The sequence below is a fragment of the Prinia subflava genome, chromosome 24 (assembly GCF_021018805.1).
Source record: "Prinia subflava isolate CZ2003 ecotype Zambia chromosome 24, Cam_Psub_1.2, whole genome shotgun sequence".
Classification (NCBI taxonomy): Eukaryota; Metazoa; Chordata; class Aves; order Passeriformes; family Cisticolidae; genus Prinia; species Prinia subflava.
Window position 1 is genome coordinate 1,833,282 of NC_086270.1, and position 23,500 is coordinate 1,856,781.

The window sequence follows — 23,500 nt, forward strand, 5'->3', positions numbered from 1 at the left end:
AGGATGAGGGAGGATGAAGGAGGAGGATGAAGGAGGATGAGGAGGATGAGGGAGGAGGATGAGGAGGATGAGGAGGATGGGGAGGATGAGGAGGATGGGGAGGATGAAGGAGGAGGATGAAGGAGGAGGATGGAGGAGGATGAAGCAGGATGAGGGAGGATGATGAAGGGAGGATGAAGGATGAGGGGAGGACGAGGGGAGGATGAAGGACGAGGAAGGAGGAGGAGGGAGGATGAGGGGAAGATGATGAAGAGAGGATGAGGGAGGATGATAAGGGAGGATGATGAAGGAGGATGAGGGAGGATGATGAGGGAGGATGATGAGGGAGGATGATGAGGGAGGATGATGAAGGAGGATGAGGGAGGATGATGAGGGAGGATGATGAAGGTGCCTCTGCTCAGCTCCTGCCGCTCTGCTGCCCGTTCAGGCCCCGGCCACGCACAGGGACACTCCCAGCACGGTGAGCACCATTCCTGCCACGGCTCCTGTGGGAGGAAGATCCTGGGAATCTCCCTCAAACAGCGACCCCCAGCTGTTCTTTTATTCAAACTTCCCAATTTCCTGTTTTTTCCTGGCAGGGCAGTGGCGCTGTGGCAGCCTGGGGATGACACTTGGGACATTTGACTCCTTTTCCATGGGGGGTGTTTTATTCAGTGTTTTTTTCCTGTTAAATATCTCCTGAGGGAACAACTCCAGCCTATAAACTCTTTTAGGTTAAATATAAACTCTTTTAGCTTAAATCAGCCACTTCTGGCTTTAAATTTAGCAGCCCTACCCAAAAAAAATCTGTTTCAATTCCCTTTCCTGCAGCCAAAGCTGCTCTGACCCAGCTCAAGCCTTGTGGGGGCCCCCATGATAAATGAAATTACCTCTATCAAATCAAAACTGATTTCTGGAGGAAATGCCCCAAGTGGAACTCACTTTTGCCCCCGATGTCCTCTCCCAGGATTTTCCCTGTCACCAAGGTCACAATCAAAGCCAGGGAGTTGCAGAGTGGCACCGCCAGGGCCAGGTCTGAAATGCAAAGTTCAGAGTGGAGAAATTTGGGTTATTTGTGATTATTCCAAGGGAGCTGCTGGGGGTTTGGGCAGGTCACAGCTCTGATCCTGCCAAAATCCCACAAACCCACCCCAAAAACGCAGCAGGGCTGACCTGTGGAGGGCAGGGTGAGGTAGAAGAGGAGGGATCCAGCCTGGTTGAGCAGGAAGGGCACCAGGTACTGCAGGAAAACAAAAACCTGCGTGAGGGCGCCCAGCCTGGCACTGGAACGGGCACGGGGGGAGCCCAGGGCCAACCCTGAGTGGGAACAGCACCACAAATCCCACAGGGTGAGAATTCCAACCCCAGATCCCACAGGGTGAGAACAGCACCCCAAATTCCAGCCCCAAATCCCACAGGGTGAGAATTCCCAACCCCAGATCTCACTGGCTGGGAATTCCAGCCCCAAATTTTTCTGGATGAGAATTTCATCCCCAAATCCCCCTGGGTGGGAATTCCAGCCCCAAATACCACAGGGTGAGAATTTCATCCCCAAATCCCCCTGAGTGGAAATTCCAGCCCCAAATTCCTCTGGATGGGAATTCCAGCCTCAAATTTCTCTGGATGGGAATATCAACCCCAAATTCCTGTGGCTCAGAATTCCAGCCCTGAACCCCAAACCCCTCTGGCTGGGAATCTTTCACAGGTGGCAGTGCCAGCACTGCAGTGACTGCTCCAAACCCCCCTGGGGACCACAGCACCGGCGGGAGGAGCCCGGGGGGTCTCCCCGGGGCAGGGTCTCCCTTGGGCGGGGGTCTCCCTTGGGTGGGCTCTCCCTTGGGTGGGCTCTCCCCGGGGTGGGCTCTCCCCGGGGTGGGGTCTCCCTTGGGTGGGCTCTCCCTGGGGTGGGGTCTCCCTTGGGCGGGGGTCTCCCTTGGGTGGGCTCTCCCTGGGGTAGGGCTCTCCCTTGGGTGGGCTCTCCCTGTGGGCAGGGTCTCCCTGGGGTGGGCTCTCCCTGGGGCGGGGGTCTCCCTTGGGCGGGGGTCTCCCTTGGGTGAGGCTCTCCCTTGGGTGGGCTCTCCCTAGGGCAGGGTCTCCCTTGGGTGGGCTCTCCCCGGGGTGGGCTCTCCCTGGGGCGGGGCTCTCCCTTGGGTGGGCTCTCCCTTGGGCGGGGGTCTCCCTTGGGTGGGCTCTCCCTTGAGTGGGCTCTCCCTTGGGTGAGGCTCTCCCTTGGGTGGGCTCTCCCTTGGGTGGGCTCTCCCTTGGGTGGGCTCTCCCCGGGGTGGGGTCTCCCTTGGGTGGGGCTCTCCCTTGGGCAGGGCTCTCCCTTGGGCGGGGGTCTCCCTTGAGTGGGCTCTCCCCGGGGCGGGCTCTCCCTTGGGCGGGGGTCTCCCTTGGGTGGGGTCTCCCTTGGGTGGGGTCTCCCTTGGGCGGGGGTCTCCCTTGGGTGGGCTCTCCCTGGGGTGGGCTCTCCCCGGGTCGGGGTCTCACCCTGCAGTTGAGGCCGAGGAAGAGGAGCTCTCCCAGCAGCTGCCGCAGGCGGCCCCGGCCCCGCTGCTGCTGCCGCCGCTCCATCCCCGCGGCCGCCGCCCGCAGGAACGGGGCAGAGCCGCCCCAGAGCGCGGCCGCCACCGCCAGCGCCACCGCCTGTCCCGGCGAGCAGCGCCCGGCACCGGCACCGACACCGACACCGGCACCGATACCCTCCGGTGCTGGGGCTGGAGCTGCCATCAATTCCCGGCTCTGTCCTGCCCAGGCTCACTCAGCTCTGCACAGAGCAGGGACACAAATAAATCCTTCTCCTGATGAAGAACAAGGACAACAGTTACAACTTTCAGCCCAAAAGCACAAACAAGGGTGGCTGGAGGGAGGAACACAAGGATGGGACCTCACAGCCTGCAGCTGGAATTGGACAATTAAACCCCAATGTGGAGCAAAACTTAGAAAAGTGTGAGACCTCGTGACCGGTTGTTAATTTTGTGCCCATTTTTGGTCCATTTTGTGTCCATTTTGTGCCCATTTTGTGTCCACCTTGGGTGCAGCCCTGACCAGTCTCTTCTCCTGCCCAAAGTGTACCCTAAAGGCTTTTAATAAATCTCTGCTTTATTCTCCAGCTCTGCCCACTCTCTGCTCGAGCTCAGCCTTCCCAAGTCATCCCGAGCGCGGCCCCCGCAGCACCGGCAGTTCCCGGGAGCATCCGGAGCCCCAAACCCCGCCCGCCAGCAGAGCCCGACCCCCTCCATCCCCTCCCAAACTCCCCCCGACCCCTCAGCGCCCCTCAGCCGCTTTTCCCCTCTCCCCGCCGCCATCACTCTCCCCTCACCCGCGGTCGCCATGGCAACGCGGCCTCACTTCCTCCTTCCGCCGGAAGTCGCGCCGTTGCCACGGAAACCTCGACTCATTTCCTCCGCGCCCCGGAAGTGCCGCCCCCCTCACGTTTCCGCCATGGTGAGAGCGACATGGCCGCGGCCTCGGGGCCGCGATTTTTGGTCGCCACCGATGATTTAGCGGCTCCACGCCCCCGGTGCGGGGCTCCTGGGCGCGGGGGGGCGGCTTGGCCGCCCCCCCGCGTCCCAGGAGCCCCGCACCGGGGGCCGCGCTCTCCCCCCGTCCTCACCCCCTTTCCCCTTCTCTTCCCTCATTAATTATTTAACCATTAATTACAGAAGCCCATCCTGCTGCAAGGCCATGAACGCTCCATCACTCAGATCAAATACAACCGCGAGGGCGACCTGCTCTTCACCGTGGCCAAAGACCCCGTGAGTACCGCCCAACCCCCGGTAATTACCGCAATTAACGCGCCGATCGTTAATTATTTTATTTTTTTTCCTCCTCGCAGATTGTCAATGTTTGGTATTCGGTGAACGGGGAGAGGTTGGGCACCTACAATGGGCACACGGGCGCTGTGTGGTGTGTGGATGCCGATTGTATCCTTTAATCCCAAAAAAACCCGTTTTTATCCCGTTTTTATCCCGTTTTTATCTCGTTTTTATCCTGGTTTTATCCCGTTTTTATCCCGGTTTTATCCCGGTTTTATCTCGTTTTTATCCCGGTTTTATCCCGTTTTTATCTCGGTTTTATCCCGTTTTTATCTCGTTTTTATCCCGTTTTTATCCCGTTTTTATCCCGTTTTTATCCCAGTTTTATCTCGTTTTTATCCCGCTTTTATCCCGGTTTTATCCCGGTTTTATCCCGTTTTTATCCCGGTTTTATCCCGTTTTTATCCCGTTTTTATCCCGTTTTTATCTCGGTTTTATCCCGTTTTTATCCCGTTTTTATCCCGGTTTTATCCCGTTTTTATCCCGGTTTTATCCCGCTTTTATCCCGCTTTTATCCCGTTTTTATCCCGTTTTTATCCCGGTTTTATCCCGGTTTTATCCCGTTTTTATCCCGTTTTTATCCCGGTTTGATCCCGGTTTTATCTCGTTTTTATCCTGGTTTTATCCCGGTTTTTGTGGCTGATTCATCCCTCCTCAGATTCCTCAGATTTTCCCCTCCCAGAGAAGCATTTAACTCTTTTTCTTCCTCTTCTTTTCCCATTTTTTGGGTTTTTTTTTGCCTTGCTGATAATCCAAATATGGATATTTGGATTTGTTGTGCTTTGTGCTGCTTCCCTGGACGTTTGGGAACAGCAGAGACAAAAACGTGGAAAAATTATTTAAACACATTAAACGGAGCCTTTTCCTCCCAATTTCAAGGAGAAATTGTGGGATTGGCCAAGGGGAATTTTTGGGCTCCACGTTGCCTCTCCTGGGGTGGGTTTTGCCCAAAAAATTCCAATTTTAATCTGGTGCAGAGACATTCCCTGAGTGCTCAAGCATGGGAATTTGGGGCTGGAATTTTCATCCAGTGGAATTTAAAGCTGATATTCCCAGACAGTGGAATTTGGAGCTGATTTTTCCATCCACAGGAATTTGGGGCTGGAATTTCCATCCAGAGAAATTTGGGGCTGGAATTTTCTTCCAGTGGAATTTAAAGTTGATATTCCCAGCCAGTGGAATTTGGGGCTGGAATTTCAATCCACAGAAATTTGGGGTTGATATTCCCATCTAGAGGAATTTGGGACTGATATTCCCAGGCAGAAAGATTTGGAGCAGATATTTTCATCCAGTGGAATTTGGGGTTGATATTCCCAAGCAGAGGAATTTGGGGCTGATTTTTCCATCCACAGGAATTTGGGGCTGATATTTTCACCCAGAAGAATTTGGAGGTGATGTTCCCATCCAGTGGAATTTGGGGCTGGATTTCCCAGGCAGAGGAACTTGGGGCTGGAATTCCCATCCACAAGAATTTGGGGTTGATATTCCCATCCACAGGAGTCTGGGGCTGATATTCCCATCCACAGGAATTTGGGGCTCATGTTCCCATCCACAGGAATTTAGGGTTGATATTCCCATCCAGAGGAATTTGGGGCTGGAATTCCCAGCCAGAGGATTTTGGGGCTGATACTCCTAGGCAGGAAGATTTGGAGCTGATATTTTTATCCAGAGGAATTTGGGGTTGATATTTTCATTCACAGGAATTTGGAGCTGGAATTCCCATCCAGTGAAATTTGGTGCTGATATTTTTATCCAGAAGAATTTGGGGTTGGTGTTCCCATCCAGAGGAATTTGGGGTTGATATTTTCATTCACAGGAATTTAGGGTTGATATTCCCATCCAGAGGAATTTGAGGCTGATATTTTCACCCAGAAGAATTTGGGGCTGGAGTTCCCAGGCAGAGGAATTTAGGGTTGATATTCCCAGGCAGAGGAATTTGGGGCTGGAATTCCCCTCCACAGGAATTTTTGGGGCTGGAATTCCCATCTGCAGGAATTTTTGGGGCTGGAATTCCCCTCCACAGGAATTTTTGGGGCGGGTGTTCCCAGTTCCCACCCTCAGGAGTTTGGGGTGATTTTCCCTGACGCCCCCAGGGGACACCAGGCACGTCCTGACCGGCTCTGCGGACAACAGCTGCCGCCTGTGGGACTGCGAGACAGGTGAGGGGACCCCCAAACCCCCCTGGGGACACCCCCAAACCCCCCTGGGGACACCCCCAAACCGCCCTGGGGACACCCCCAAACCCCCCTGGGGACACCCCAAACCCGCCTGGGGACACCCCCAAATCCCCCTGGGGACACCCCTAAACCCCCCTGGGGACACCCCAAACCCGCCTGGGGACACCCCCAAATCCCCCTGGGGACACCCCCAAACCCGCCTGGGGACACCCCAAACCCCCCTGGGGACAGCCCCAAATCCCCCTGGGGACACCCCCAAATCCCCTGGGGACACGGCTGGGACAGCTGGGACACGGCTGGGACACCCCTGAGCCTGGGGACAGCCCCAAACCACCCTGGGGACAGCCCCAAACCGCCCTGGGGACACCCCTAATCCCCTGGGGACACCCCTAATCCCCTGGGGACACCCTAAACCCCCTGGGGACACTGCAAACCCCCCTGGGGACACTGCAAACCCCCCTGGGGACACCGCAAATCCCCCTGGGGACACCGCAAATCCCCCTGGGGACACCCCCAAACCGCCCTGGGGACACCCCAAACCCGCCTGGGGACACCCCTAAATCCCCCTGGGGACACCCCTAAACCCCCCTGGGGACACCCCCAAATCCCCCTGGGGACACCCCTAAATCCCCCTGGGGACACCCCTAAATCCCCCTGGGGACACTGCAAACCCCCCTGGGGACACGGCTGGGACACTCCTGAGCCTGGGGACACCCCCAAACCCCCCTGGGGACACCCCCAAACCCCCTGGGGACACCCCCAACCCCCTGGTGACACCCCCCAAACCCCCTGGGGACATGGCAGGGACACCCCTGAGCCTGGGGACACCCCAAACCCCCTGAGGACACCCCCAAACCCCCCTGGGGACACGGTGGGGACACCTCCTGAGCCTGGGGACACCCCCAACTCCCCCTGGGGACACCTCTAATCCCCTGGGGACACCCCCAAACCCCCTGGGGACACAGAAGGGACACTCCTGAGCCTGGGGACACCCCCAAACCCCCCTGGGGAAACCCCAAACCCCCCTGGGGACACCCCCAAACCTCCTGGGGACACCCCCAGTGTCCCTGCAGCCCCTGCCAGCCCTGTCCCCCGTGCCAGCCCCCTGAGGCTCCGTGTCCCCAGGGAAGCAGCTGGCCCTGGTGAAGACCAGCTCGGCCGTGCGGACGTGCGGCTTCGACTTTGGGGGGAACATCATCATGTTCTCCACGGACAAGCAGATGGGCTACCAGTGCTTCGTCAGCTTCTTCGACCTGCGCGACCCCGGCCAGATCGGTGAGGAGACCCCTGGGATCCCCCAGAGATCCCCTGGATCGCCCTGGGATCCCTCAGAGATCCCCCTGGATCCCCCAGGGATTCCCCCTGGGATCCCCTGGATTCCCAGAGATCCTCCTGTATTCCCCTGGGATACCCCTGGATCCCCTGGATACCCCTGGGATCCCCCAGAGATTCCACTGGATCCCCCAGAGATTCCCTTGGATCACCCAGAGAGCTCCTGGATCCCCCTGGGATCCTCCTGGATCCCCCCAGAGATCCCCTGGAGATCCCCTGGATCCCCAGGAATTCACCCTGGATCCCCCAGAGATCCCCCAGGGATTCCTCTGGATCCCCCAGGGATTCCCCTGGATCCCCCCAGAGATTCCCCAGGGATCCCCCAGAAGTCCCCCTGGATCCTCCAGGGTTTCCCCTGGTGTTTCCCAGAGATTCCCCAAAGATCCCCCTGGATCCTCCAGGGATTCCCCTGGATTCCCCCAGAGACTCCCCAGAGATTCCCCAGGAATTCCCCAGAGATTCCTCAGGGATTCCCCGGGGATCCTCCAGGGATTCCCCTGGTGTTCCCCAGGGATTCCCCTGGGATCCCCGAGATTCCCCTGGGATCCCCCAGAGGTGCATCCCAGGATGATTTGGGGTCGGGGCACCCTCAATCCTCACCCCATCCCCGTGGGCAGGGATTCCTTCCCCGATCCCAAATCGCTCCAGGGATGGAACAGAGGAGAGGATTCCCTAAAAACTCTCCCTGCTGCGTGGCTGGGGCTGATCCCATCAGCAGGGACACAATTCCCCACGGGATTCCTCTGGGAATGCTCCCCTGAGACCCCTGGAAATCCCAGCTCCACCAGTAACAACCACAGAGGAATTCTGCACAAATCCCAGCCTGGAGACGCTGGGAAAGCCCCTGAGGTTCCTCCTTTTCCCAGAGAACAACGAGCCCTACATGAAGATCCCCTGCAGCGACTCCAAGATCACCAGCGCCGTGTGGGGCCCGCTCGGGGAGTTCATCATCGCCGGCCACGAGAACGGGGAGCTCAACCAGTTCAGTGCCAAGGTCACGGCCTGGAGCAGCCATCCCGGCGGGATCGGGGCTGGGATGTGGGGCTGGGGGCTCCGGGCAGCAGGGAGGGGATGTGGGGGTCCCTGAGCGGGGCTGGGGGTGAAATGGGGAGCTGAATCCAGTCCTGAATTCCCTCCCCACCCAAAGCATCCCAGGGTTCTATTCCATGATCTCCCAGGGGGTTTTGAAGGAGGGAATCCCTTCCCAGCTCCCTGAAAATTCCTCTTCCCTTGCCCTGTTAAAATCAGGCTCCCCTGAGCAGGGCTGGAAGTGACACCACAGGGAAATGGGGAGCTGAATCCATTCCTGAATTCCCTCCCCACCCAAAGCATCCCAGGGTTCTATTCCACGATCTCCCAGGTGGTTTTAAAGCAGGGAATCCCTTCCCAGCTCCCTGAAAATTTATTTTCCCTTCCCCTGTTAAAATCTGAGACTCCCCTGAGCGAGGCTGGAATTTACACAGCACAGAGATGTGGTGGAACTGAACCCATTCCTAAATTCCCTTCCCACCCAAAGCATCCCAGATTTCTATTCCATGTTATTTCTAATGAGGAAATCCCTTCCCAGCTCCCTGAAAATCCCTTTTTCCCCGCAGTCAGGGGAGCAGCTGTCCAACATCAAGGAGCACACCAAGCAAATCAACGACATCCAGACCTCCCGGGACATGACCATGTTCATCACTGCTTCCAAGGACAACACGGCCAAGGTGAGCTTGTCCAGCTTTTTCAGCTTTTCCAGCTTTTTCCAGTGGGGATTTCCTGCCAGGATCTCTACTCAGAGCGGGTTTTGCTCCTTGGGAATGCCCAGGGAGGAAGAGGAGATGCTAAAGGAACAGCCAGGTGTTAAAATATTGAAATATTTTGGAACGTTTGCAGTTTGCCACCTCAGAAAGGCCAAAGTTTTCCCTTTCTGGGCGGGAATTTTTGGGATTTGAGCTTGCAGAGGGCGCAGCCATCCAGACAAAGCCCAGCAGCTGCAGCAGAGTGAGTGCATGCAGGAATTTCTCCTTTTTTTCCCTCTCAGCTCTTTGACTGCACATCCCTGGAGCACCTCAAGACGTTCCGGACCGAGCGGCCGGTGAACTCCGCCGCCCTCTCCCCCATTTTTGACCACGTGAGGATGATCCCAAACCCGATTCCTGCCCTGGGGCTGCTCCCAGTCCAGTATAAAACTGGGATTCTGGAATAACCCGGGGAATTTGGCCGGGTCTGGCACCAGGAGCGAAGTTTTGTGTTGTGCTCTGATCAAGTGTGGCAGGGAGGGGGGAATGGCCCTGAGGGTTGGGGGGGCTGCTGGGGGATTTATGGGATTTATGGGATCTGTGGGATTGGTGGGATTTTTGGGATTGGGATCAGTGGGCTTTGTGGGATCTGTGGGATCTGTGGGATTTTTGGGATCTGTGGGATTTTTGGGATCTGTGGGATTTTTGGGGTCTGTGGGATTTGTGGGATCTGTGGGATTTTTGGGATCAGTAGGATTTGTGGGATCAGTAGGATTTGTGGGATGAGTGGGATTTGTGGGATGAGTGGGATTTGTGGGATGAGTGGGATCTGTGGGATTTGTGGGATCTGTGGGATTTGTGGGATCTGTGGGATTTGTGGGATCTGTGGGATTTTGGGGATTTGTGAGATTTTTGGGATCAGTGGGATCTGTGGGATTTTTGAGATTTTTGGGATCTGTGGGATTTTTGGGATCGGTGGGATCGGTGGGATTTTTGGGATTTTTGAGATTTTTGGGATCTGTGGGATTTTTGGGATCTGTGGGATTTTTGGGATCTGTGGGATTTGTGGGATCAGTGGAATCTGTGGGATTAGTGGGATTTTTGGGATCTCTGGGATCATTGGGAAGGGCTGGATGCAGTCACCACCCCTGGGGGTGCCCAGGGAACCTCTGGACCTGGCGCTCCCCACTCTAAACTGGTTTCAAGGTGGGAATCAACGCTGGGCTCGCCCCTGCAGGTCTTTCCTGATCCCAGGGATCCCAGGATTGCCCCAATCCCAGAGGGGAGCCCTGCAGGGCTCTGATTTCCCTGGATTTCCTCCCTGCAGGTCGTGCTGGGCGGGGGGCAGGAGGCCATGGACGTCACCACCACCTCCACCAGGATTGGCAAATTCGAGGCCAGGTTGGTCCTTCCCCCTCACCCTCACCCTTCCCTTTCTTTTGGGAAACGCTCCTGGGGTTTTTCTGTGATCTGCTGGGTTTTTTGTGTGTTCTGGTGGTTTTTTTGTGTGATCTGCTGGGTTTTTTGTGTGATCTGCTGGGTTTTTTGTGTGATCTGGTGGGTTTTTTGTGTGATCTGCTGGGTTTTTTGTGTGATCTGGTGGGTTTTTTGTGTGATCTGGTGGGTTTTTTGTGTCATCTCCTGGGATTTTTTTTTGTGATCTGCTGGGTTTTTCTGTGATCTGCTGGTTTTTTTGTGTCATCTCCTGGTTTGTTGTGTGATCTGATGGGTTTTTTGTGTCATCTCCTGGTTTGTTGTGTGATCTGTTGGGTTTTTGTGTGATCTGCTGGATTTTTGTGCGATCTGTTGCGTTTTTGTGTGATCTGCTGGGTTTTTGTGTCATCTCCTGGGTTTTTGTGTCCTCTCCTGGGTTTTTTGTGTCATCCCCTGGTGGTTTTCTGTGTCATCCCCTGCCTTCAGCTCCAGGGGCTTGGCAGTGCTGCAGAAGCCCTCGAGGTTGGGGTTTTTTGGGGGGATTTCTGTGTTTTTATCCCTTCTGGCCTCGTGACAGTTGAATTCTCCCTCCTGCCAGGTTTTTCCACCTGGCCTTTGAGGAGGAGTTTGGCAGAGTCAAGGGACACTTCGGGCCCATCAACAGCGTCGCCTTCCACCCCGATGGGAAGAGGTGAGAGGCTCCTGCAGTGCCCCCAGTCCACCCAGTCCCACTTTTGAACTGGGACACGACCACACTCAGGGGATTTCTGTGCTGGGAATGAAACCAACACCCAAATTCTCCCGTTCTGAGCCGGCCCAGGGGGTCCCTTCTCAGGGTTGATATTCCCTGAGATTCTCCTCGGGGTTGCTGTTCCCAGAGGTAATCAGGTTTTCAGGCTTCTCTTTGCCCTGAGTGTTTCACACCAGAGCCAGAGCAGCCAGGCTGAGTCCCCAGTTTGTGTTTCCAGGGTTGTTTATTCTTCATTATCTCAGTTCTGTCCCAGCTCTGCAGGGCGTCCCCAGCAGAGCAGGACACGGGGGGGACTGGGCGGGTCAGAGAGCCCCACACCTTATGTACAGTACCCCTGACCCAACCCCTGTCCAAAATGAACTTTTTATTTACAAAATCTTACCAATAGTCCTCATGTTAACATGGCATTTCTACCCTAAACCAATCTTTGTGACACAACTCAGCAGAAAATGGGGGACGAGAGCAAGAACAAGGAGCACAGGGGCCACTCCCCAATTCCTCCATCTTCCCTCTTCAGCCCCATATACTGAGAATCCCAAATTCTACATTTACATTCTATGATAAACTAAATACTGCTTATTTTGAATTCTCCCAGCTTGTGATTGTTCACACACTGTGGGCATTCACTGCCATGGCAGGGATCAGAGGCAGTGCCCTCCTGGGCTCTGTGTGAGGCTGCCTGAGCCCCTTGGACAGACCCCAGACCCCCTGCCCGGTCTCCAAACCCTCCAGGGTGGCCACAGGGATGTTCCAGACTCCAACAGTCCCTCACACTTTGGCCACATCACTGATTTTTTTTCCCTTTATGATTCCTGTATCACTTTCAGGAGGGGGTGATGAGGCCAAAATTCCCATTTTTTGCTCCCAGCAGCGTTTCTGACTCTCCCTTTCCTCCCTGCAGCTACAGCAGCGGGGGTGAGGACGGCTACGTCCGCATCCACTACTTCGACCCGCAGTACTTCGAGTTCGAGTTCGAAGCCTGAGGGAGGATTTCCCTCTCCTCTCCTCTTCTTTTCCCTTCTCCCACTCCGTGGGCTCCACCACAGGGCTGAGGGTGTCCCTGGCAGCGATTTTGGGAAGCTGGAGCAGCTCTCAAAGGGCAGGAATGGTTTTTACTGGAAGCAGGGTGAAGGGAACTGGGCTGGCTGCCTGCCTGCTGGGCATATTTATAAATTGGGGAGGGGAAAAAAAAACAGGAAATAAATAAAAATCTTTTCTAAACACAAGGAAAACACCTCTGGGGAATTTTTTTATGGGTTTTTTTTTCCATCTGGACCAAACTCAACGCAAGGGCTTTGTTTTCCCAGCTCTGTTATCACTGCTGTGTCCCACACCCCTGGAGCTCCTCCTGGGACCTCTGCCCATCCCTGAACTCCTTCCCAGGGAGGCTCCACAGCCCCTGGAGTGTGAAAAGCCTGGAAATGCAGCAGCAGGAATTGTTTGCACACACACGCTGCTCTGTTTATCTGCTGGGCTGACCCCGAGCCAGTTTCCTCATGGAACACTCATTTCCTGCCCAGCAGCTCGTGCTGCTCACCCTCCTGTCCCTCCTGAGGGGTTTGGTTGGGTTTTTTTTTTCCTCTTTCCTTCCTCAAAACTGGGCCCAAAGGCAGAATCACCTTATGTACAGTACCCCTGACCCAACCACTGTCCACAATGAACTTTTTATTTACAAAATTGTACCAATGCCTACTCCCTATGCTAACATGTCTGTTCTACTCTAAACCAATCTCTAAAACCCAACTCAGCACAAAATGGGGGACGAGAGCAAGAACAAGGAGCACAGGGGCCACTCCCCAATTCCTCCATCTTGTCTCTTCAACCCCATACACTGAGAATCCCAAATTCTACATTTACATTCTATGATAAACTAAATACTGCTTATTTTGAATTCTCCCAGCTTGTGATTGTTCACACACTGTGGGCATTCACTGCCATGGCAGGGATCAGAGGCAGTGCCCTCCTGGGCTCTGTGTGAGGCTGCCTGAGCCCCTGGGACAGACCCCAGACCCCCTGCCCAGTCTCCAAACCCTCCAGGGTGGCCACAGGGATGTTCCAGACTCCAACACAATCCCATGGGATTTCTCAGTGCTTCACCTGCCGCTCTCTGTCCCCTCAGTTGTCCCCTCCGCGGGCTCAGGTGGGGGCTGGCCCAGCCTTTCCCCCGAGCTCTCCTCGCTGCAGGAGCTGCTGCCCTGCACCAACCTCCGGATCTGCTCCCAGGCCTCGTCCAGGTGCTGGGAAGGGCGGACCCAGCGCAGGAATAACCCTGGGAGAGAAGGGCCGGGAGTTCGTGGCACAGAGGGGAAAGAGCAGCTGGGAGCTGAGAGTGGGATTGGGAAGAGGTGGGATTTGGGCAGGAGATGGGATCTGGGGAGGGGATGGGATCTGGGAAGAGGTGGGATCTGGGAAGAGGTGAGATTTGGGGAAGAGGTGGGATTTTGGGAGGAGATGGGTTTTTGGGAGGTTGGGATTTTAGGAAGAGGTTGGGATTTTAGGCAGAGGTTGGGGTTTTAGGAAGAGGTTGGGGTTTTAGGAAGAGGTTGGGGTTTTAGGAAGAGGTTGGGGTTTGGGGAGGAGGTTGGGATTTTGGGAGGAGGTTGGGATTTTAGGCAGAGGTTGGGGTTTTAGGAAGAGGTTGGGGTTTTAGGAAGAGGTTGGGGTTTTAGGAAGAGGTTGGGATTTTAGGAAGAGGTTGGGGTTTTGGGAGGAGGTTGGGATTTGGGGAGGAGGTTGGGATTTGGGGAGGAGGTTGGGGTTTTGGGGAGCTCACCCTGCCAGAGCTGGATGCTCTGGGGCTCCACCGAGGGCCAGATCACCAAGGGGTTGTGCGAGTAGAGCGGGTTCAGGTACTTGTGCCTCTCCTCAGGCTGGTCCAGCCAGGCCCACAGCGAGTGTGTGCGTTCCCTCACCTTGCACAGGCTCCTGCGGGGACACCCCTCAGTCCCCAGGGGGGGTTTTGGGGACACCCCTCAGTCCCAAGGGGGGATTTTGTGTCCCCAGGAGGGTTTTGGGGACACCCCTGTGTCCCCAGGGCGGTTTTGGGGACACCCCTCAGTCCCCAGGAGGGGTTTTGAGTCCCCAGGGGGGTTTTGGGGACACCCCTCAGTCCCAAGGGGGGATTTTGTGTCCCCAGGAGGGTTTTGGGGACACCCCTGTGTCCCCAGGGCGGTTTTGGGGACACCCCTCAGTCCCCAGGGGGGGTTTTGGGGACACCCCTCAGTCCCCAGGGGGGGTTTTGGGGACACCCCTCAGCCCCCAGGAGGGGTTTTGGGGACACCCCTCAGTCCCCAGGAGGGGTTTTGGGGACACCCCTCGGTCCCCAGGAGGGGTTTTGTGTCCCCAGGATGGGTTTTGAGTCCCCAGGGCAGTTTTGGGGACACCCCTCAGTCCCTGGGGGGGTTTTGGGGACACCCCTCAGTCCCCAGGAGGGGTTTTGGGGACACCCCTCGGTCCCCAGGAGGGGTTTTGGGGACACCCCTCGGTCCCCAGGAGGGGTTTTGGGGACACCCCTCAGTCCCCAGGAGGGGTTTTGTGTCCCCAGGATGGGTTTTGAGTCCCCAGGGCAGTTTTGGGGACACCCCTCAGTCCCCAGAGCAGTTTTTTCCCCTCGCCCACCTCTCCCTCTCGCAGTTGCACAGGAAGGTGCCGCAGGCGGACGCGTACGCGTTGTCGAAGAGGACGAGCAGCAGCTTCTCCCCGAACTCCAGCGCCAGCGGGAACTGCCGGCTCAGCTGCCACACGCAGTCCAGGAAGAGCAGGAAAAGCGGCGCCTCCTGCCTGGCCCGGCCGTGCCCGGCGGCCGAGCGGGCGCAGCGCAGCTGGAACGGGTGCCCGGCCTGCGGGGGATGCAGGTGAGCACACCTGGCCACAGCCCCACCCCGCCAGGTGAACCCAACCCTGTCACCTCTCAGGGTTGTGATTCCCTGAGATTCTCCTCGGGGTTGCTGTTCCCAGAGGTAATCAGGTTTTCAGGCTTCTCTTTGCCCTGAGTGTTTCACACCGGAGCCAGAGCAGCCAGGCTGAGTCCCCAGTTTGTGTTTCCAGGGTTGTTTATTCTTCATTATCTCAGTTCTGTCCCAGCTCTGCAGGGCGTCCCCAGCAGAGCAGGACACGGGGGGGACTGGGTGGGTCAGAGGGTCCCGGACCCTTTGTACCATTCCCTGGCCCAACCACTGTCCAAAATGAACTTTTTATTTACAGAATCTTACCAATACTCACTGCTCATGTTAACATGTCATTTCTACTCTAAACCAATCTCTAAAATCCAACTCAGCAGAAAATGGGGGACGAGAGCAAGAACAAGGAGCACAGGGGCCACTCCCCAATTCCTCCATCTTGTCTCTTCAGCCCCATATGCTAAGGATCCTAATTTCTATATTTATATTCTATAATAAACCATCCACTACTTATTTTAAATTCTTAGGATTTGTGATTCTTCCTGCATGTGAGTGTTCACTGCCATGGCAGGGATCAGAGGCAGTGCCCTCCTGGGCTCTGTGTGAGGCTGCCTGAGCCCCTTGGACAGACCCCAGACCCCCTGCCCGGTCTCCAAACCCTCCAGGGCGGCCACAGGGATGTCCTGGACTCCAACCCTCTCACCTGGATCCATTCCCGCTCCAGCAGCCCCTGGAAGCCGCTCAGGCTGCGGCAGGACGGGTCCAGGATGAGCTGTGCCAGCGCTGTCACCAGCAGCGTGGTGTCCGTGCCCTCCGCGCCGTGCACCAGCACCGCGCTGCGCTCCCTGCGGGCGGGGACAGCGGGGTTTGGGGGGCTCGGGGAGGGGAAAGGCGGGCGGGGGGCAGCGTTCTGTACCTGTCCAGGCACTGAGCAGCCAGGCAGGCCGTGCTCAGGGCGGCCTTGACGTGGCTGAGCCAGCGGCTGCTCTCCAGGCGGCTCAGCCAGCGCTCGGTGCTGGGCGCGGGGTCGCTGCACGCCTCCGCCAGCCGGGTGAAGCTCTCCTGCAGCGGGCGGCCCCTGCGGCACAGCGGTGACATTGCCACTGTCCCTAATTAACCTCTGCCGCTGGCCCTAATTAACCTCACAAAGACTGCTCGATGCCTAAAATGCAGGCTTTTTTCGCCTAATTACAAAAAAACACATAAGACCTAAAATGCAGGCTTTTTGTCGCCTAATTACAACACCACCTAACACCTACCCTTTTTTCACCTAACTACAAAAAAACCCAACCAACCAACCAAACAAAACCCAAAAAAAGCACCAAAAAACTAAACAAGAAAACCAAAAACAAACAAACAAAACAACAAAAAAAAGCCCCACCTAAACTCATAAAGAGGAAGGAAAAAAGAAGTAAAAAAGAGTTTAGATAATGCCCAAAGCCCTTGTCTCACATGCATTACTATATACTAAAAGTTTTTTACCCTGGAATTTTATAGGGTTTTACCTGGGCCAGGTGTCCAAACTTGGTTAAAGATCAGGGGCGTGGTTACCTTGGAATTTTTGGGAGTTTTACCTGGGCCAGGTGTCCAAGCCTGGTTAAAGATCAGGGGCGTGGTTACCCTGGCATTTTTTTGGGAGTTTTACCTGGAACAAGTATCCAAGCTTGGTTACAGATGAGGGTGTGGTTACCCTGGCAATTTATAGGTTTTTACCTGGGCCAGGTGTCCAAGCTTGGTTACAGATCAGGGCCATGGTTACCTTGGAATTTTTGGGAGTTTTACCTGGGGGAAAGTGTCCAAGCTTGGTCACAGACCAGGGGCACGGTTACCCTGGCATTTTTGGGGGTTTTACCTGGAACAAGTATCCAAGCTTGGTTAAAGATGAGGGGCGTGGTTACCTTGGCATTTTTGGGAGTTTTACCTGGGCCAGGTGTCCAAGCTTGGTCACAGGGCTGGGGCTCGACCTTACAAATCTCAGCTCTTGACCCCACGGGTCTCTCTCTGTTAGGACCCTCCTAAGGCCCCACCTGCCGAGCTCTCAGGCTGATCCCCCCCGTGAAGGGAACCAGGGGTCAGCTTTGCCCTGTCCCGGGTGATTCCCAAGGGAATTCCAGCCGGGTGATTCCCAAGGGAATTCCAGCCGGATTCCAGCCGGGTGATTCCCAAGGGAATTCCAGCCGGATTCCAGCCGGGTGATTCCCAAGGGAATTCCAGCCGGGTTCCAGCCGGGTGATTCCCAAGGGAATTCCAGCCGGATGCCAGCCGGGTGATTCCCAAGGGATTCCAGCCGGGTGATTCCCAAGGGATTCCAGCCGGGTGATTCCCAAGGGATTCCAGCCGGGTTCCAGCCGGGTGATTCCCAAGGGAATTCCAGCCGGGTTCCAGCCGGGTGATTCCCAAGGGAATTCCAGCCGGGTTCCAGCCGGGTTCCAGCCGGGTGATTCCCAAGGGAATTCCAGCCGGATTCCTGCCGGGTTCCAGCCCTGCCTCACCTCTCCAGAGCCCGGTGCAGCCTCCTCCACTGCGGGTAGCAGGATTTGGGCTCGGTGCCTCCCCCGCTCATCCTCGCCTGCTTGGCCGCCTGCTCCGAGCGGGTGTCGATGATGAATCCGCGCTCGCCCTCGTCCAGGAGGGTCCCCAGGAGCTTCTCGTCCTCCCGGCAGCGCCGGCGCTGGTGCCCGGTCAGGGGCTGGCTGCTGCGGAGCAGCGCCTGCGGGGACAGGGGAGCTGCGGGGTGACCCCAGAGAGGCTCCGGGGTGACCCCAGAGAGGTTTTGGGAGCCTAAAGGGGCTCCGGGGTGACCCCAGAGAGGCTCCGGGGTGACCCCAGAGAGGCTCCGGGGTGACCCCAGAGAGGCTCCGGGGTGACCGGGGTGACCCCAGAGAGGCTCCGGGGTGACCGGGGTGACCCCAGAGAGGCTCCGGGGTGACCTCAGAGAGGTTCCAGGGTGACCTCAGAGAAGCTCTGGGAGCCTAAAGGGGCTCCAGGGTGGTCTCAGAGAGGTTTTGGGAGCCTAAAGGGGCTCGGGGTGACCTCGGAGAGGTTTTGGGAGCCTAAAGGGGCCCCGGTGTGACCCCAGAGGGGCTTTGGGAGCCTAAAGGGGCTCCGGGGTGACTCCAGAGAGGCTCTGGGAGCCTAAAGGGGCTCTGGGAGCCTAAAGGGGCTCCGGGGTGACCCCAGAGGGGCTCCGGGGTGACCCCAGAGAGGATCTGGGAGCCTAAAGGGGCTCGGGGTGACCTCAGAGAGGCTCCGGGAGCCTAAAGGGGCTCGGGGTGACTCCAGAGAGGCTCTGGGAGCCTAAAGGGGCTCGGGGTGACCTCAGAGAGGCTCTGGGAGCCTAAAGGGGCTCCCCGAGAGCTGGAGAGGGACTGGGGACAAGGGGTGGATGGAGAAGGGGACACAGGGAAAGGCTTCAGGCTGGGAAAGAGGAGATTTGGGTGGGATGTTGGGAAGGGAAACACCTGAGAGGGTGGGGAGGGGCTGGGATGGAATTCCCGGAGCAGCTGTGGCCGCCCCAGGATCCCTGGCAGTGCCCAAGGCCAGGCTGGGGCTTGGGGCACCCTGGGACAGTGGCAGGTGTCCCCATGGCAGGGGTGGCACCCTGCATAATCTAAATTTCACTGGATGACCCCTAAAAATCCCTTCCAGCCCAATTCCGGGATTCTGTGAAGACGGAACCCCCTCCTCCCGCGGCCCGGGGGGCTCCCAGCGGGGCAGGGCGGACTCACGGTGCCGGTTTTGGCGTGGAAGTAGCTGAGCACCGGGAAGCGCCCGCCGTGGCGGAACCGCGCCGCCCTGGCCACGGTGTCATCGCCCACGGCCGCGGGCACGATCACGGCGGGCGGGTACGAGGGGCAGGCGCTGAAATCGCTGTTCACGGTGCTCAGCCGCCACTGGCTGGTCTGGGGAGGGGACAGGCGACATCAGCAGGGCGCTGGGAGGGTGGCGGGCCCGGCTCGGCTCGGCTCGGCTCACCTGCGAGGAGATCCGCTGGAAGAAGCGCTCCAGGGGGAACTGGTGCCAGCCCTGCTCCAGGCGCAGGCTGGGCGGGCGGTAGAAGAACGGGAACATCATCATCACCGAGTCCACCGAGGAGAGCGCCTGGGAGGGGACAGGGACAGCGGGAATGTCCCCGTGTGCCACCCCGTGTGCCAGCCCCGTGTGCCAGCACAGCCGGAGCTCCGTGTTTACCCGGCCCGTGGCAGAGCAAACACCGCAGCGCTTTTCCCAACCCTTTGGTGGCCAGCCCGGGCTCACCTCGATGGAGCTGGCGATGTTCAGGCACCGCTCCGCGCCCGGGATCTGCAGCTGCAGCACCCGCAGGTCCTTGCAGCGCAGGGTGATGGTGCCCGACGAGCCCGAGACCCTGCCGGGGGTGGGAGAGGGGTCAGGGGGCGACACGCGGGGACACCGAGCTGTCCCTCTGCCCCCGGGGCTCTCTCCAGGCTCTCGTTTGCCGCAGCAAGAGAGCCAAAAAAATCCAAACCCGGTGTCCCGCAGGGGGTGCCAGCCCAAATTCTGCCCTCTGAGGAGGAGAGGAGGCCCGGGAGGAAGAGGAAGAGGAAGAGGAAGGGCACGGCCGGGGGGTGCCCTTGGGGACAACGAGGGCCGGGGGGATCCTGCGGCTCTGGCCGGGGGGGTGACACAGCGGGCAGGGACAGCCCCGGGGACAGCCGGGGACAGGCGGGGACAGGCGGGGACAGGCGGGGACAGGCGGGGACAGGCGGGGACAGTCGCACCTTTTCTCCACGGCGTCCACGCTGCGGATGAGCAGCCAGAGCTCGGGGTCGCCGCGGGGGCGGCAGGAGAGCAGCAGGTGGTGGCTGGTGATGCACAGGGTGCCCCGGAGCGCCGGCAGCCCCGGCCGCAGCAGCAGCGCGTCCTCCACGGTCGCCGTCTTGATCAGCTCCGAGAACTCCATGGGCGCTGCCTCTGCCCGGGAGGGAGGGGAAAAAAAAAAAAAAGGGGAAATCCTGCGGCTCCGGGCCCGCCTGGAGAGCGCTGCCCTGCGCGCTGTCCCCTCTCCGTGTTGGTATTGTCACCTCCAGCGCGCGCGGGTGCGACATTCCCTCCCCCAGGCAAAGGGGAAACTGAGGCACGGGGGGGCTGAGCTGTCTCCAGTCCCCCCCCTCCAGGAGGGGATTTTTTGGGGGGAATTGGGGTTGTAGGGAGCGGCTGCCGGTCCTTCCCTGCCGCTTTGAGGCTGCACCCCGTGACCTGCCAGGGTCCCCAGGGACTCTGCTGTCCCCAAAGCCACCCCGGGGCTGGGGACGGGGCAGGAGGAGGAGGAGGAGGAGGATGAGGAGGAAGAGGAGGAGGGTGGGTGGGCGGGTGGCGGTGCTCCTGTCCCGGCCTCCCCTCTGCTTACCTGCTCGGGCTGGGTGGCAGCTGGGGACATCGGGGGACAAGCGGGGACCTCGGGGGACAGGCGGGGACCTCGGGGACAATCGGGGTGCAAGCAGGGGACCTCAGAGCGCGCACAGGGAGCCGCTGGCCATGAGGAGAGGACTTTTTGGGCAATTTTGGGTGCGAGCAGGGGCCCGTGGGGCACAAGGAAAAGTCTCAGGGTGCCAGGAGAAGATCGAGGGGGGCACCGGGAGCCTTGGGGGGCAGAGAGGGGATTTGGGGGTGCTCGGGCGGGGATTTGGGGGTGCAGGGAGGGGAGCTGGGGTGGCTCGGGCTGGAAGCGGGAGGGCGGCGGTGTCCCCGCACAGCCCGGCCCGGATGTCGCGTTTAAGGTGGCCCGGTCCGGAGGGACGCGGCGGTGCCGGGGCTGGGCCGGGGCTGGGGGGGTCCCTGGGGGCGGAGGGACAGCGAGGGGACACCGGGGGGGGGCGTGGGAAGGGACACGCGAGGGGACAGCGGCACTCGAGAGCAGCGCGGGGGGAGCACGAGGAGAATTTTGGGGAGCGCTGGAGGGGACAGGAGCGGGCACCCACGGGGCGGGTGAGGCCCGGGGGACACGGGTGAGACCCCCGAGCCACCCCCGCTGCCCCTGGGCCGCTCCGGGCAGGAGGGAGGTGGCACGGGACAGATCCGGGCTCGGTTCCACCTTAAGGTCCCGTCCGGGTGCGGGACCCCGGCTGCCCCCGTGGGCACCCCCACCCTCCTCCCGTTCCTTTTTCCTTCCTTGGGCTTTTTTTGGGCCCCCCCAAAGGGCGGGGGGGCGGCTGAGGCCGGGGATAAATCATAAATTCCCGCTCCTGCGTGCCCGGTGAAGGCTCCGTCCGGGAATGGTTTGTCTCCTCGCAGGCGGAGACAATGATATTAAAAAAGAAAAGGAAAAAAAAAAAAAAGAAAAAAAACCCCAAACGCAACAAGCCAAAAAAAAAAAAAAAAAAAAGAAAATAAAAAAATAGACAACTCTCCTCCTTTTCACTCCTCTGGATAAGGAAATTCCTGCCCATCGGGCTCGTCCTGGAGCTTGGATAAAGAGCCGGGAGCAGCCAGGGCACAGTGGGAGGGGGTCGCGCTCAGGGTGGGGCAGGCAGAGACCAGCGGGGCTTTTTTGGGGGGCTCCGCTGTGTCCCGCCATGGCCTTGAGCCAGCTGAAATTCAAGGAGCTGGGCGAGGAGGAGCCCGCCTGGGAGGAGGAGACCCTGGAGAGCCTGAAGGCGCTGACGGCCAAGCTGAAGCTGCAGACGCGCAGACCCTCGTACCTGGAGTGGGAGGCGCGGGTGAGGGGGCAGCGCTGGGGCGGCCCCGGGGGCACCGGCGGGGCACAGCCGGGCCGGGGGCACCCCCAGGAGCAGCGGGACGGCGGCGTTTGTGGCTTTGCCACCCTGGAGGCGGCTCTGGAGTGGCTCAGGACGGAGCTGGTGAGTGGGACGGGGACAAGGGACAGGGATGGGGACACCTCCAGGGGCAGGGCGCTCCTCTGCCCTCCTCTGCTTGCCCGAGGGGTTTTCCCCGAGGCTTCCCGCGGTTCCGCGGTGCCATCCGGGGGTAGCGGCCTCGTGGGGGTCAGCGCTGGTCACCCCCTCCTGCCGCTCCGGGGGTGGCACAGGCAGCACAGAGCCGTGCCCGGGCTGCCCTGGCAGGGCTGTGCCCCATCCCCGGTCCCTTCCATCCCTCTCCATCCCCGGTCCCTTCCATCCCGCTCCATCCCGCTTTATCCCATCCCATCCCGCTCCTTCCCTGCTCCATCCCTGCTCCATCCCTGCTCCATCCCTGCTCCATCCCTGCTCCTTCCCTGCTCCATCCCTGCTCCATCCCGCTCCATCCCCGCTCCTTCCCTGCTCCATCCCTGCTCCATCCCTGCTCCATCCCTGCTCCTTCCCTGCTCCATCCCTGCTCCATCCCTGCTCCATCCTGCTCCATCCCTGCTCCTTCCCTGCTCCTTCCCTGCTCCTTCCCTGCTCCATCCCCGCTCCATCCCCGCTCCTTCCCTGCTCCATCCCTGCTCCATCCCTGCTCCATCCCTGCTCCATCCCCGCTCCATCCCCGGTCCACTCCATCCCTCTCCATCCCTCTCCTCCCCCAGCGGGCCATGCAGGCTCTGGACCAGCTCCTGGCGCAGCAGCTGCTGCGGCTGCGGGCGCGGCTGCACCGCCTCAAGGTGGAGCAGGCCTGCCACCGGCACAAGGAGATGCTGGACGACGCCGCCTTCGGCCTCGAGGGCTGCGAGGAAGACTCGGATCTGCTCTGCACCATCCCCGCCAGGGCCGCCTTCCTGCTCTCCACGCCGCTCAAGCACATCGGCGTCACCCGCATGAACATCAACTCGCGGCGCTTCTCGCTCTGCTGAGCCGCCCCCGCGGGCGCCCCGGGGCTTTTCGGGGCTCAGAGGAGCCCCCCAGACCCCTCCGGGCTCGGGGTGGCTCCAGGGGATGTCGCTGTCACCACCTCCCCGGGATCCCCGGGGCTTTTCAGGGCTCAGGGGAGCCCCCCAGACCCCTCCGGGCTCGGGGTGGCTCCAGGGGATGTCGCTGTCACCACCCCCGCGGGGCGCTCCGGGGCCCGGCCCTGGGGCTGGTGGGGTCAAGCCCGGTGGGAAATGTGGGCAATAAAAGGAGGGTGAGGGTGAGAGCTGCTGTTTTGGATGTTTTGGATGTTTTTGGTGTTTTTTCCCTTCCAGATGTGGCTCCTGGCCTTTTTGTGGGCAGGGTGCCAGCTCCGGGTGTCACCTGGGGGGATGTGGCTGTCACAGAGCCCTGCGTGTGGGCAGCGCCGGGGAAGTTTTGGGGTGACCCGGGGAAGCTTTGGGGTGACCCGGGGACCCTTTTGGGGGGCTGTTTCTCCTCTCAGGGCACGAGAAGACCCCGAAAGTGCCCCCCAGGCTGCCGCAGCCCCCCTCCCCCGGCACCTCCGGGCTTCCTGCCGGTGCCTCTCGGAGCTCCTGCGGCTTCGCGCTCCATCAAAGCAGCCAGCACAAAGCTGCTGTGGCTGC

At 59.1% G+C, this 23,500-nt stretch overlaps 4 protein-coding genes across 5 annotated transcripts; 2 read left to right on the forward strand and 2 right to left on the reverse strand.

Moving 5' to 3' along the window:
* Positions 1-296: 296 nt before the first annotated feature.
* Positions 297-2,780, reverse strand: TMEM234 (transmembrane protein 234). Its single transcript, XM_063418735.1, has 4 exons — positions 2,470-2,780; positions 1,153-1,219; positions 922-1,014; positions 297-485 (listed from the first exon to the last, which is right to left on the reverse strand). Exons 1-4 carry the CDS (start codon positions 2,707-2,709, stop codon positions 424-426), a joined length of 462 nt encoding a protein of 153 aa, XP_063274805.1. The 5' UTR covers positions 2,710-2,780; the 3' UTR covers positions 297-423.
* Positions 2,781-3,404: 624 nt separating this feature from the next.
* On the forward strand, positions 3,405-12,444 carry EIF3I (eukaryotic translation initiation factor 3 subunit I). 2 transcript variants are annotated; one of them, XM_063418734.1, is made up of 11 exons: positions 3,405-3,426; positions 3,645-3,737; positions 3,818-3,905; positions 5,891-5,956; positions 7,100-7,249; positions 8,173-8,300; positions 8,902-9,012; positions 9,330-9,419; positions 10,355-10,428; positions 11,060-11,152; positions 12,114-12,444. In XM_063418734.1, exons 1-11 carry the CDS (start codon positions 3,424-3,426, stop codon positions 12,193-12,195), a joined length of 978 nt encoding a protein of 325 aa, XP_063274804.1. In that variant the 5' UTR covers positions 3,405-3,423; the 3' UTR covers positions 12,196-12,444. The 2 variants fall into 2 exon arrangements, with proteins under 2 accessions (XP_063274804.1, XP_063274803.1); XM_063418733.1 differs by having other exon boundaries at positions 3,414-3,467.
* LOC134561598 (myotubularin-related protein 9-like) lies at positions 12,213-20,735 on the reverse strand. The gene is made up of 11 exons (XM_063418732.1): positions 20,480-20,735; positions 19,851-20,043; positions 19,369-19,477; positions 19,087-19,212; positions 18,840-19,013; positions 17,604-17,821; positions 16,028-16,189; positions 15,815-15,956; positions 14,831-15,051; positions 13,986-14,137; positions 12,213-13,481 (listed from the first exon to the last, which is right to left on the reverse strand). The coding sequence occupies exons 2-11, from the start codon at positions 20,030-20,032 to the stop codon at positions 13,306-13,308; spliced, it is 1,662 nt and encodes a 553-aa protein (XP_063274802.1). The 5' UTR covers positions 20,033-20,043; positions 20,480-20,735; the 3' UTR covers positions 12,213-13,305.
* A 781-nt stretch (positions 20,736-21,516) lies between these two features.
* On the forward strand, positions 21,517-23,085 carry FAM167B (family with sequence similarity 167 member B). The gene is made up of 2 exons (XM_063418840.1): positions 21,517-21,929; positions 22,595-23,085. The coding sequence occupies exons 1-2, from the start codon at positions 21,645-21,647 to the stop codon at positions 22,856-22,858; spliced, it is 549 nt and encodes a 182-aa protein (XP_063274910.1). The 5' UTR covers positions 21,517-21,644; the 3' UTR covers positions 22,859-23,085.
* Positions 23,086-23,500: the final 415 nt, after the last annotated feature.

Excerpts from the sequence above, each read along its gene's own strand:
- TMEM234 (XM_063418735.1), bottom strand. The coding sequence starts at position 2,709 with ATGGCAGCTCCAGCCCCAGCACCGGAGGGTATCGGTGCCGGTGTCGGT. Across the intron at positions 1,015-1,152 it reads CCTCACCCTGCCCTCCACAG|ACCTGGCCCTGGCGGTGCCA; the intron begins GTCAGCCCTGCT and ends TTTGCATTTCAG. Across the intron at positions 486-921 it reads AGAGGACATCGGGGGCAAAA|GAGCCGTGGCAGGAATGGTG; the intron begins GTGAGTTCCACT and ends TTCCTCCCACAG.
- EIF3I (XM_063418733.1), top strand. The coding sequence starts at position 3,438 with ATGGCCGCGGCCTCGGGGCCGCGATTTTTG. Across the intron at positions 9,013-9,329 it reads CCAAGGACAACACGGCCAAG|CTCTTTGACTGCACATCCCT; the intron begins GTGAGCTTGTCC and ends TTTCCCTCTCAG. Across the intron at positions 11,153-12,113 it reads TTCCACCCCGATGGGAAGAG|CTACAGCAGCGGGGGTGAGG; the intron begins GTGAGAGGCTCC and ends TCCTCCCTGCAG.
- LOC134561598 (XM_063418732.1), bottom strand. The coding sequence starts at position 20,032 with ATGGAGTTCTCGGAGCTGATCAAGACGGCGACCGTGGAGGACGCGCTG. Across the intron at positions 19,478-19,850 it reads GTGGACGCCGTGGAGAAAAG|GGTCTCGGGCTCGTCGGGCA; the intron begins GTGCGACTGTCC and ends CACCCCCGGCAG. Across the intron at positions 14,138-14,830 it reads TGCAACTGCGAGAGGGAGAG|GAGCCTGTGCAAGGTGAGGG; the intron begins GTGGGCGAGGGG and ends GTGTCCCCGCAG.
- FAM167B (XM_063418840.1), top strand. The coding sequence starts at position 21,645 with ATGGCCTTGAGCCAGCTGAAATTCAAGGAGCTGGGCGAGGAGGAGCCC. Across the intron at positions 21,930-22,594 it reads AGTGGCTCAGGACGGAGCTG|CGGGCCATGCAGGCTCTGGA; the intron begins GTGAGTGGGACG and ends CTCCTCCCCCAG.